The sequence below is a fragment of the Balearica regulorum genome, chromosome 2 (genome assembly GCF_011004875.1).
Source record: "Balearica regulorum gibbericeps isolate bBalReg1 chromosome 2, bBalReg1.pri, whole genome shotgun sequence".
Taxonomy (NCBI): domain Eukaryota; kingdom Metazoa; phylum Chordata; class Aves; order Gruiformes; family Gruidae; genus Balearica; species Balearica regulorum.
Genome location: NC_046185.1, coordinates 113,568,712 through 113,582,195, shown reverse-complemented (window position 1 = coordinate 113,582,195; position 13,484 = coordinate 113,568,712). Strand labels below are relative to the sequence as shown.

The following is a 13,484-nucleotide window of genomic DNA, read 5'->3' as shown; positions in this document are numbered from 1 at the left end:
ACTAGTAAGGGTGCAGCCATGTAAATTGAACTTCTCCAGCTGGGGAAGGCTACAGGGGAATTAATCCACTTTACTGAGTGAAGACTCTGGGCCAACGGCTCATGACTAGCACATTGCCATTTGTCAAGACATTTAAGGTCAAATACAATTATTTCTCCTCTATTTCAGCTGCATCCTGCTTTCAGTTATTTTAAAAACTGGGCTGGAACACCAAGCTAAAAAGGATAGAGGACACTCAAATATAAGGGGAACAGGAACTCCCAAATGAAATCAGCTGTTTAGAAAAGACCAGGCATGAAACCTGTTAGCTATTGAAGGCAAGCATAAATTAGTAAGTGTATGTATTAGTTATTCCTCACAGCAGTGAGTGGATTTAACAACACAATCTTTTGTCCTTGTATTCTCCTGGGGTGAAGAATTACAATTGGTGGCAACAGAAATATGCCCCTAGCCTTTCAGCTTTATTAGATTTCTAGTTTGACTCATTTTTCAGACTGAGGCAATTTTTTCTTTTTTAAATAATTTACAGTTCAAATCACCCAAATAGTGTTCTCATTTTACAAGACTTCAGACCTTATAAATTCATAGAACAATAGATGGGAAAGACCTATTGGGTTAATTATCCCATCTCCTAATACCATTATAGGATGGATTTCTGTAGCACATTTCTAAATATATTTCCTGTCTTGTCTTAAATGGTCTTCCATTTACTTTGGATGACTACAGAATAATTCATTATATCATCTCAGGAGGGTTCTTTAATGATACTTGAGAACGTTTTCTACTCTAAACCTCCTTATTTCTACTACTAAAAGTAGAACTGTATAAGAGGAATCTTCTTCACCCAGTACGCCTTTATACGTAAATGTTTTAACACAAGAGGAAAAACTTTTGTTACTCATCACACAATTGTGTAATTAAAAATATAAAAGCATAATAATGACAATAGGATTTTAAATTAGGGTTCAGCTTGCAAACAGTTACATGATCATCTCTCCCTTCTCTACTTATTTATTTGAAGAACTTGTAAACTAAATCAGATAATTCACATCCTACCACCAAAGACAGGATCATCCTGTAGTCTGACCCTCCCCTAGCACATACGCCAAGACATGAAGGTCTATATATATGTGTATGTGTTCATGTGTATATTAGCATTGACATATGATATTGGCTATTGTTCTTTAGGAAGCCCATGACATCTAAACCTGGGGATTAAACCATGTCTTACGCATTCTCAGTTATGTTGTTTTTCCTCTACTGTTAAACAGGGATATGAACAAGTTGGACAATTACTGGCCAAGCCTGTAATTGCTTAAGAAATATGCATACCATCAGAGGCACTGATTTCCACTCATTCTTACTTCAGCAAGTTTGCTAATTATAAACATTTCAGAGGTACAATACATCTGGACACCTGCTGTTCTTGCTCAGTTCTGAATCTCTTCCAGACTTGTAAATCTTTCCTCTTTATTGCCATTCAACAACAAAAAAGCAGGCAAATACAATACTCAGCCTAATCCAGTACATGCTCAGGGTGGGCCCTTTCCAGATTTCCTGGCATGAACAGCACCCAATCCCTGCCAGTTCAGCACCGACTCTGACCAAACTTGTCTAGAGCAAGAGACAGACACCACCAAAGGGGTGGCAGAGGGAGGAGTGGAAATGATCACTTTCAGCAATCCCACCCCAACCGAAGGGAGAAAAATGGCAATTAAGCAGGAAGGGTGGCATACAGTGGATCTCTGCAAGAACAAATGCAGAAGATAATTTGGGAGCTTACTCAGCCCAAGGAGGAAGGAGAGTTTAGTGGCAAGACCTTTCATCTAGTACCTGGCAATTAGGTTGACTCCTGCAGTCTCCTAAAGGTTTCCTGTGTGCCTGGGTACAAGTCAATTAATCTTCACACTTTCCACCTATCCAGCTACTGACGGGTATACTAAGGTACTGAGGCTTCAGCTGTACCAGTAAATTAAACTGCCCTGGCCTCCAAAACAGGAGCATCCTAATTCCCGACCCATGCCTGGGAATGGTTTGCAGTAGTTGGCACAGGCTAAAATCGTGCCAAGAGCTGTTCCAGCAGCTTACCAGGGTAGAGATGTCATTATAATGCCTAGAAACGCCCCGGGCACAGCTCAGTTTGCTGGCAGAGACATGACCTGACTCAAGCAGGCAGACAGGGATCTCTGCTCTTGAGAAGGCACCACTGACAAACCAGGAACACGCTGTGTGTGTGGACACTATACTTCAGCCTGTCCTGAGAGGTGGGCCTGTGCAAACCACATGAAGTTTAATAAGGCCAAGTGCAAGGTCCTGCATGTGGGTTGGTGCAATCCCAAGCACAGCTACAGGCTGGGCAGAGAATGGATTGAGAGCAGCCCTGAGGAGAAGGACTTGGGGATGTTGAAAAGCTCAACATGAGTCAGCAATGTGCGCTTGGAGCCCAGAAAGCCAACCGTGTCCTGGGCTGCATCAAAAGAAGCGTGACCAGCAGGTTGAGGGAGGGGATTCTGCCCCTCTACTCCGCTCTTGTGAGACCCCACCTGGAGTACTGCATCCAGCTCTGGGGGCCCCAGCACAGGAGAGACATGGAGCTGTTGGAGCGAGTCCAGAGGAGGGCCACGAAGCTGATCAGAGGGCTGGAGCTCCTCTCCTGTGAGGACAGGCTGAGAGAGGTGGGATTGTTCAGCCTGGAGAAGAGAAGGCTCCGGGGAGATGTAACTGCAGCCTTCCAGTATGTGAGGAGGGCCTACAGGAAAGATGGAGAGGGACTGTTTATGAGGGAGTGTAGTGACAGGACAAGGGGTCATGGGTTTAAGCTGAAGGAGGGTCGATTTAGATTAGATGTGAGGCAGAAATTCTTTACTGTGAGGGTGGTGAGGCACTGGAACAGGTTGTCCAGAGAGGTTGTGGATGCCCCCTCCCTGGAAGTGTTCAAGGCCAGGTTGGATGGGGCTTTGGGCAACATGGTCTAGTGGAGGGTGCCCCTGACCATGGCAGGGGGCTTGGAACTAGATGATCTTTGAGGTCCCTTCCAACCCAAACCATTCTATGATTCTATGATATGTCATTGCTTTGTCCTCAGTATGAGACTGGGGGTATGTGGGCATGTTTTAAAATAGAGAACGGCATTATTTGTGCAGCAAACCAAGAAGTCACTAAAGGTGCACATGATCCAGCTCTGTAAAAATCCTCCTAGACTTTCTCATATCTGCCAACTAAGCTAATTTATGTGTAAATACTTAACCAGCTTTTCAAACACAAGTATTTCCAAAAAAACAGTCCTCTGCTTTAAAAAGGTGAAGTTTATACCAGAGATGTGCAGCCTCAGTCACCTGGAGGTGCGGAACTGTACCCAAATTCTCACTGCAAGTTAGTGACACAGCTGGGAACAGAACGTCCTAAACATTTTTTGTCTCCTTATAACTTACAAACAGTTTTATGGCAGACCATTCCTGAAGTCCTGAAGACACTGACGCAATTAAATCTACTGAGAATATTTTCCTATAACAAAATGGTGTCTGCATCCACATAACAGCAGGTGATTTTATTACAGTATTTAGAACAGGCAGAATTCAAGCATACCACATTTTGAACTCTAAGATACATTACTGGATACTACTAGGAACAAACCCCCACTGTATTTGGCAAGAGATCTTTCTCCTTCTTGGTTGACATGTATTTATACAGTGGGTATACAAAAATAAATGTTATAGTACAAACCACTTACAACGAACTAAGCCAAACCAAGTTCTAAATACACATTAATTTCCCTGAAGTAAGAAGACTTACTAGTTTTTTCCAGTGGATGGAGGTAGCAACTGGATTTGGGAGGCAACAAAGAAGCTAATGAAAAGTCATCCTCACGGTGGGAAGTTTTAAAGTTCATAATACACACTCAAAAAATAGAATGTTTCTTCCCCCTCCCACCCAATCTTGACCCATAAGACATTTTCTGTTTGAGCAAAACTGAGCTCGCTAGCCACTTACAACTTGGAAAGTTATAATCTCCATGCAGCCAGTCTCCACCCAACAATTGTACAAGTTGCCAAGGCACCTATCAATAGACATGTCACTAACCCTTAATATTTGCTTTTGCTACCACAAATAATTACACCAAGCTATAGCAACCATAGTTGCTGGTGAGCATACACAAGAACGAAAAAAATAATTAAGTCCATAAGAAATCAACTGTTACTCTATCCTGGGCCGAATAGTCCCTCAAGCCAGTTTAATTACATTATTACTACATTTTGAAGTATCAGAGCCTCTTTGCTTACAAGAAAAATGGCCATTACATGAAGTTCCACAATTGCATGCTTTTCCTTCAGAAATTTCAGTTAAGATCCTTTTCTTTAAATGAATCAGACATTGGAATCATTTACCATATTTGATTGTTTCAAGCACAGTTCATTTAGGAATAAAAGCAGTCTCCTTCACTGAACAGTCAAGGTTTTGTTTTGTTGGGTTTTGTTTGTTTAAATGCAAGTATTTTGCACTGCCTTCCAGTAAAACTTGCATTCTTTTAAAATAAAGGTGACCAATAAATAAATGCATTTTGAATGAAATCATACATCCTTTACTACTGTAGCTCTGCTTTGGTCTTAAGTGGTAGTACGAGACCACGCTGCTTTCTCATATGCAGTATAATAGTGATTTAAAGGATGAATATCCAACAAAATCCTTTTCTGTGATTATGTCATCAGAGAGGGATACACCTTCCTGCTCGTGGGTCTCCATGAATACTATTTCCAAGCTGACAATGCATTGGATCAAAGCACCATGAAGAACTTTGTATGCTCAATATAATCTTTAATTCTTATGTCAAGAGGCCACTTAATGGCTTTCCTACCTCCTTGTTTGTGAGACATAGGGCTGTACACTCTTCTTGGAAGTCACGCATGCATTCAGGGAACATCTGGTTCATGAAAAACAAACTGAAATCCTAATGAAAGTGATCACTTCAGCCTTAACATCACTTTAGTTTAAATAAAATTGTATCTAGGTGACTGTAAAGCCCACATTTGCAAGATGTGTGGCTTTTCAAGTAGGTCTAGCAGACCTGCAGTGGGATCTTGAAAGAAGGAAGACTCCCTCTCTCCTGCCCAGTCATGGCTCCCTCCCATTTCTATAGCTATTCACTACTTCAGTTTCTTCTCCTGCATACATTCATAAAAATCAGACACTTGCGCTTTTAGCAAAGCATCAATCTCTAACACTATCTTAAGGGTGCCTTGAGGCAACGGATGCAACACTTCTGATTTCAAAATGCCACTTCTTATTGGATTAATAGGATCTAGGGCCTTTGAAAACCACAGACCGCTAGCTGTATTTAAATACTTCAGTACTAGCACTAACACTAAAGCTTGTCCATCTGCCCTCACCCATGCTGTATCTTCTGAAAACAGAGCCCACTAAATCTGTCTTGAATTTGGACTTCCAAAATGTAAGGTCCCTCCAGAATTATTAGGTTCTTTGAAGATGTAAATCCTTTATTACATAAACTTTGGTTCCTACTATCCCTTCTGGTCTTTAAAAACAATTTCTACTTGCAAGATGACAAGAATCCTGAAAGAGAACACTGTGCTCTGATTTTCCCATGAAATCAGTCTTTGAAGACCCGCCACCATGCCTCAAGGCTACTCCGTCAGGGCTTTGTCACCATGACTGACTGCCACACTAACTCTGAAGCTCTGCCCACTTCCTTAGCCGAAAGCACACTTGCAGGCACACCCCATGTCAAAATCCTTTTCTTACTAAGCTAAGTGAACAACATCTGGAAAGCAAATGGAAAGGGATTGTTAAACTGGCTCCCTCTCATCCAAATTACACAAGAAAACAACTCAGGGAAATTCCCAACATATTTTTGTTTCTTCTCTATAATCTCAGCATTTAGGTATTTTAATATTGATCTGAGACTATGCCTGCAGGGCAAGATGTGACCTTTTGAGTCTAAACCCAGTAGTAAAACATCCAAGCAGTTTCATTCATGTAACACTCAAGTTTTCATCACACCGTTCAAGTTCCAAAGTTCTCTATGAATTCCCATCATAATGTTTGCAACAATACAGCATTCAGATACTTACCAGCCACACAATCCCTCTTCATAAAAAATAAGTAATTCTTAGGAAGCATCTTTCATTCATACATTTATAAAAATAAAGCATACTTGAAGAAATACTAATTTCTTTAAGTACAAGGAGTATAGCCAAATACATTTCAAAACATTTGGGTATATGACAAAGCATATCTCTTTAAGCATTTTAGTTATTTTTTTGAGTTGCATTCAGGAACCTGCAATTTCAGCACAATAACATATCCTTATGAGTAGCATCAGAAAGTAATGTTACAGATGATGATGCAAACATCACTTAATAGATACAAACTTCCCAGGGTTAAAAACCAGATCTAATAATCCACCGCTAAAAGCCTCAGACTCCAAACAGACTTTTCACAGGTTTTTTGGTGTTTTTTTTTTTAAAAAAGTTTCCTATTCAGATGCAATGCCAGGTCATAACTCCGTAAGCATGCTTTGGAAAATAAACTTGACTGGATGCAACCCTGAGCAACTTGATCTAACTTTTAAGTTGGCTCTGCTTTGAGCAAGGAACTGGATCTACAGACATCCTTCCAGACTAAATTATCCTGCAATTCTGACACACAAGAAGTTTTGCAAGCCACAGAAGAAGTCTGTTTTCCCTGTGGAGCCTTGAGCTTTACGGTTGGATGCTCTGGTGCCGGCACGGTGGGAGGTTGAGTTGTCCTGCAGGCTCCTTCCACAGCAGACTGTCCTGTACCTACAAGGACCATACTCAAACTACAGTCTTTCAAAAGGTCACTAATGGGATCTCTCTCCTTGGCATGACTGCCTGCTTTCATGAACCCTGAAGGCATTTAATATCTTCATAAGCACTCTCATGATCACTCCTGTCAAAACCTAACAAAATTGGCCACCATTTTCCAAAGATACTAGTGAGGTCAAGACAGACATATAAGAAAGGTGGCATAATAACATACACTTCATTTCCTTAGGGAACAATTTGGGCATGGGGAGGAAGGATCTCTACTCTCTAAATGACAAGTGTTTCACAATTAAGGGAATTCTCTTGCTCTCACGAGAATTAAACACAAAAGCGTTTTCTGTACTGCAGGAGAGGAAAATAGGATCCTAACAAATATACGGCTGCACCTATACTTTACTTTCTCTGAAACAAAACCATTCTATTTCATCATAGCATGTCTTGCAGTAACAGCAGCAGGAGCAGGTTTCTCCTGTCACATGACTCGATGTGAGGAGCCCTCAAGAAAAGAGGACAATGGGCCAGGAAAAATTTTCTTTATTTTGTCCACTGTTATCCCCTTATGGAGAGTGGCAAATTCCTGTGTGCCCTCCTGGAGCCAGCCCTGTCCCTCTAGCACTAATGAAGTCTGGAAAGAAAGCCAAGGCCAAGGCTTTCACAAGAACTTCCTAAGAAAAGGGAAGAACCAGAAGGAGCAGGAGCTGTCTCATCCCTTCCTTAATTCAGTCTCCTCCTTTACAGCACAAGCACCTTGAAACGAGCAAGTGACCTCACTTTGTGCTGCCCAACCTTGTCAGCACATCTTTACTACATCATGGAGAAGCACTGACATCAGCAATAGTAGGGACTGTACAAATGACCCAGAGCTTGGCAATTGCTTCTGCTGTCAGTTCAGGATCAGACAGAGCCACCAGCCTTCTAGGGAAATAGTGTAGTCCAAACCTGACCTGATTCCTTTGTGCTATCTTCTGTCCTTTCTTCCAACGGAGAATGGGCTTGAGAGCAGGTAGTTCCTTGTCCTCTTTTCCTCTTTCTATCACATGTTCCCCAAGGCTGTATGCAGCTTCAAATACAATTGGAGATATGACGTCTTTGACTCTTTTCTGTAAAAGAAACCAGAGATTTTACCTATGCATACAGGCAAGTAGATTTTTTTATATACGACGATTATACAATTAATTAATTATTTTTTGTATTCAACACTGCAGACAGGAAGCAGGCTTCTCTACTCCTGTGCCAAACAGGAGTAAGCACATTGTACCAACGTAAGTCAGAAGATTAAAAAGTAGTCAACAAAAAACCAGTTATTCTTTTGGGACCTACTTGTGGTTCCACTGGATTGCTGGCATATTCACCACACCTATAGACGAACTGTTTTTCAATAAAATCAAGACATTTTCTTAAAAAATAAAATAAATTAGGATGTGTTTTCATTAGTCCTGCACAATGTGGAAGCAAAGAGTAAATCTTCAGCTCTGGGGTTTCTAAATCCTGGTCTTTGATTGAGGTTACTTCCAGTGTGCTCCACCCATTAAAAGAAAACTTCATCTTGCTTTGTTGTTTTGCAATATCAATAAAATAAATGAATAGCTGAAGATTCCAATTTGGCTATAAAACAAGGCTACAGACGTGCAGGGGCAAGAAAAGCCATCTTCCAGCATGGTTCTGAAAGCAAAACTAAACTCCCCCCATTCTCAGCGCAGTAACACTTTCAGTTTGTAAAGGAATAAAGTTTTTCAGTTTCTAGGCTTTTTACCAGATGAATTATGAGGCAGGCTGAATATAAGCCAGCAGTGTGCCCAGGTGGCCAAGAAGGCCAACAGCATCCTGGCTTGTATCAGCAATAGTGTGGCCAGCAGGACTAAGGAAGTGATCATCCCCCTGTACTCGGCACTGGTGAGGCTGCACCTCGAGTGCTGTGTTCAGTTTTGGGCCCCTCACTACAAAACAGGCATTGAGGTGCCGGAGCATGTCCAGAAAAGGGCAAGGAAGCTGGTGAAGGGTCTGGAGAACAGGTTTTAGGAGGAGCAGCTGAGGGAACTGGGGTTGTTTAGCCTGGAGAAAAGGAGGCTGAGGGGACACCTTTTCCCTCTCTACAACTCCCAGAAAGGAGGTTGTAGCCAGGTGGGTGTTGGTCTCTTCTCCCAAGTAATAAGCAACAGAACACGAGGAAACAGCCTCAAGTTGTGCCAGGGGAGATTTAGATTGGATAGTAGGAAAGAATTGTTCACTGACAGGGTTGTCAAGCATTGGAACAGGCTGCCCAGGGAAGTGGTTGAGTCACCATGCCTGGAGGTATTTAAAAGATGTGTAGATGTGGTGCTTAGGGACATGGTTCAGTGGTGGATTTGGCAGTGTTAGGTTAACAGTTGGACTCGATGATCTTAAAGATACTTTCCAACCTAAATGATTCTAATTAAATGGTGCCACATTATTTGTCTGATGGGATGAATCCTTCTTATGGACTACCTTTTCTTGTTGTTGGAACCCAAGCCACAAAAACTCATATTGTTTGTCATAACATGCAATGCCTAAAGCCAGTTTGCTGTGCAAGGACAAAATGCTCACTGTGCTCTGTTCAGTCCCGACTTCCAAAATCCAATTTACCAGAAAACATAAGTGGCAAATGCCCTACCTCTTCACAGGCAAACATTCCTCTTAAGTTTTATCTACTTAAAATCTTAGTGTGAATTCAGTGCAGATGAAATTGAGGCAATAAATAAATACCATAAGTAAGTACAACAAATCTTCAAATGGGCCAGCTCTCAACTTTGCCTTGCATCAGTTAGTGGGCTTCTCTGAACACAGCCTGCCAACCACAATAAGTAATTGAGATGCAATGCAATTCAAACTGCATCTTCCAGATGTGGGAAATGTGGCCACTAACTGGCTTTCCAAGCACCCTGTTTGGTCTGTTTCAAGGCAACCATTTGCCCTCTCTAATATGCTGACTGGCCACAGATCTCGGAAATCAGACAAAGATCAGTCGCTAACCAAATTCCCAAATCAGCAGAGACCAGGTTGGATGACATTTACCCTCCTGCACCCTGACACTTCCAGCCAGCCCCTGAATTCTCTCCCTTGCTACCAACACCTGCCAGTGCCTTGTGCCCAGCAGCAGCCCAGAGCACCTGAAGTCTACACCATACATTGCTTGTAGCAGTTTGTGCTTTCTCAGTAACGGACACAGATTGAGCTGCAGACACAGTGGCAGTGGTGATGGCAGCAGGCAGCTCTGTGACCCTTTTCCCATCACATAAAAAGGATCATGCACCCTCTGGCGTGCTGCTAATACCCTTAGGGGAAGAGACACTGACATCTTCAGCCCCTTCTACAGTCCCACCCTCAGTGTAGGGGTTGTACAATACCAAGATCACTAAATAACAATACTACAACTCACAGAAGCTTTGCTCCCACAGAAAATCACATGTAGTAACTTGTGAGGATTGTATCAGCACACAAGGAGACTACACGTACAAAGAAACAAGACTATATAGAAAGCATACCATGCAGCAACAGTGAAACACAATAAATCATCAGGCAAGTCACCACCTAATCCAACTGTATGCAACCAACTGTGTAAACACAGAACAATTAAAAGTGCAGGGAGTGGGTTAAATTAAAATCCACCTATAGTTTTTCTAGCTCTATTACTGCAGTATGACAAGAATAAGTGCTTAATGACTTCTAAGTGTTTTAATATGATCTTGCAGGCTTCAGTCCAATGCCTTTGAAGTCAAAAGACAAGTTTCCCATTGACTTCAATGAATGTTGGAGTGTGCCCATATTGTTGGCCAGTGTCTCTTTCTGCTTCACTTTAGTGGTGAAATTGTGACTTCCAGCAGCTAGATTAATTACATGTGTGCTATTCCCTCACCACAGCCCTGGGGAAATATATTTTACATACCCACTTGTCTTTAATTAAGGATGAAAGTATGAATGCTACCCAGTTATTAATTTTGCCACATGTTCAGTCCCTTCTGCTCACAATCATACATATACAAAGATGACAGTCTGTGGGATTTGTCCTCAGTAAGACAAAGACAAGACAGTTCTGCCTCACAGGTACACCACAGACTGCCTGGGATGTGAGCACATACAGAGAATAATGAATATTTGCTCAAACCCAATCTAGAGAAGTACTATTTTAGGTTGGAAATACACCCAGTTTCTTTTTCTTTCAGTCTACGCAAATGTACTGGTTCCAATGGTTGATTCATATACTCATGACACAGTCCATAGATTGCTTTTCAGCATTCTTGATTTCTAAAAGGAAGTCAAAAGATGCAATGACAATCAGGTTTGAGACAGACTGAAAAATCCTTCAGGTAAAGGAAACTGTATGTGTTGCTTTTTGTATGAGTTACATGGCCCTAATGAAGTGGATTTGTCATGGGAAATAATTTCCACAAGCAGCTTTTACATGCATTCACTGTTTTTCACCATGATACTAGGGAAGTGTCGAAGGTTAAAAACACTTCTGCATCATGAAAAAACATTCCTGGCAAATCATAGCACATGGACAGCACAGTTTCATTAATCGAAAAAACCATCTGGAGGACATTAAAACAAGTGCAATATCTAAGGAGCTCACATTATCAACAGAAACAACCATGTAACAAGGGTTCAGTGGGTAATAGCAATAAATATCCACTCTGTACAGACTGGATGTCACTAAACTGCTGAAGTTTTCATTGTGCCTCAATTAGCTTGGGGATCTGAAGCTGGGTTTCCCACAAGCCATCAGCCATTCTATGTAGTTTTCTCCTTCTCACAAGCAGTGGTGGGTTTTTTCTCCTCTCTCTTTCAGATTTCATTCTGAACATGACACTTTTGCAATAAGGCTTTTGCAGAAATTAATACACTTCAGTCCCCGGTGTCCCTTCCTGCAACTGGAAACAGTCCTAGCCAGCTGTATCCCTTCGTAGGGACCTTTTATCTTATCCTGCAAGGCACGTTGCATGACATCACTCAGAGTTGAAGAAAAAGGTGTTTTGGTATGAACAAACCAGGTTTTTATCAAGGGTAATACAGGACAATCCCTCACTAGTATTTAGCAAAGACAAAGAACTGAGAGTCCAAAAAGAGCACACTTTGAGGAGCATCTAAGAAAGCAGTAAGGCACTTTGAGATGTTTCAAAAGATACTATGGTCCTGAAAGCTCACCCTAACAAAGAGCAGGCTTGCCATCTCCTCTCCCAGAATAATAACCTCAGAGAAATACGCATTTTTTAAATGCTGTGGTAGAAGCTGGGCATGGCCACATATTTCTTCCTTTTTGTTTTCTAGCTCAGCAGGGGAGAAGAAAGCAAGCAAGCAAAGCCTCTGCCAGATTTATGACTGCATTTCTGTTTGGCTTTAGTACCAAAAGGTCCTAAAAATCTGAAAAGTAATCACAGAGCAATGATCAAATGTTGGAGTTGTGATTCTGAACATCATTTCCAGTTCCCTCTCGAAGATGGAGTGTGATGACTGTAAGAAATAATTTTCTGCGCTTTTCATAGGCACAGCCTAAAGCTCATTGTGACAACGTAAACACAGGCACAGATTCCAACATCCTAAAGGCACACTGCCTTGGCGGGCAGCCACTGCCTTCTCCAACTGTAACTTTGTGCTACCAAGAGCCCGCACACATCAGGAACTCGGGCAAATTTGGATGGAACAAGAAAGGAGTTTAGTCAAGGGATAGGATTTACTCTGCTCACGGTACGAGTGATTGCCAGAGAGGACTGGATATCATTTCAGCTTGCTTTCGGCTCAGTGCCACAGTACACTCAGGGGACTGTACATGAGCCCAATAAATCATCACATCTAATCCCCTTTCTTCTACAAGGTGAAAGTCTCCAGCAGAGGGTCTGTAGAGTGCCAAATTCCATTTTTTAATTATGGCCACTGGGCTGAGAAATAAATTGAGATGTAAATAATCCCCACAATCTAGAGCAAGAGTCCTACAGGAGTAAAGGATGAAACATGGTCCTTTAAAGCAATGAATATGAAGTCATTTTCAACAGCATCAAGTGAAGAAATACACATAACCATCAGGGTGACTTCTATGGTTGCCCCTTGCTTTCATCCTTGTTCATGTCTTTCCGGAGTTTCTCTCCTCTTTCTCTGTGGGGAAAGTTCTCTGATCTGTCGGGGCTTTTTTCTACTCCCTCTGATTTGATCCTGAGGACATCAACCCATGCATAGATTCCAGAGCTTTTAATGAATTCAGCACAGCTTTTCAGTACTTCTGAGAATCAAGCTCTGTTTAGTTTGATGACTAAGAATAAATTCAAGAACCTGGCTTCTAAAACACTCGACTTGAAACTTTTAGTCTAAACATACTTACTTCAAGTTTTAAACAAGCACTAATAATAGACTATAGGAATTTTTACAGTCTTAAAACACACAAAAGAAATTTGACAATCCTGATTTAATAGATAACATATTAATGCTGTAAAATGTATAAAGACATTGTGCTCATGCTAATCCAGCATAACACTTTAATCAGCTTGCAGGTCACAACCACGTAAGTCCTCAACTTGGTGCCAAGAGATAAATAGTTCCTTGTTCAGTGACATCAAAAATGACTCAAATGCCCACCAGCCTTCAGAGCCAAAGGCCACTACTTCCACAATTTATCAAATGAAATTATCAGCTGTAGATTTTAATAAACATACATTATGGCTTCTGAATCAA

The 13,484-nt window shown here is 41.5% G+C and overlaps 1 protein-coding gene across 1 annotated transcript in view; it reads right to left on the bottom strand.

Moving 5' to 3' along the window:
• ITGA9 (integrin subunit alpha 9) overlaps nucleotides 1-13,484 on the bottom strand; it is a 236,714-nt gene that overhangs the window by 102,892 nt on the left and 120,338 nt on the right. The window contains exon 16 of the mRNA XM_075745395.1: nucleotides 7,748-7,903. Coding sequence (XP_075601510.1) covers nucleotides 7,748-7,903 — 156 coding nt within the window. The remainder of the gene's footprint in view (nucleotides 1-7,747; nucleotides 7,904-13,484) is intronic.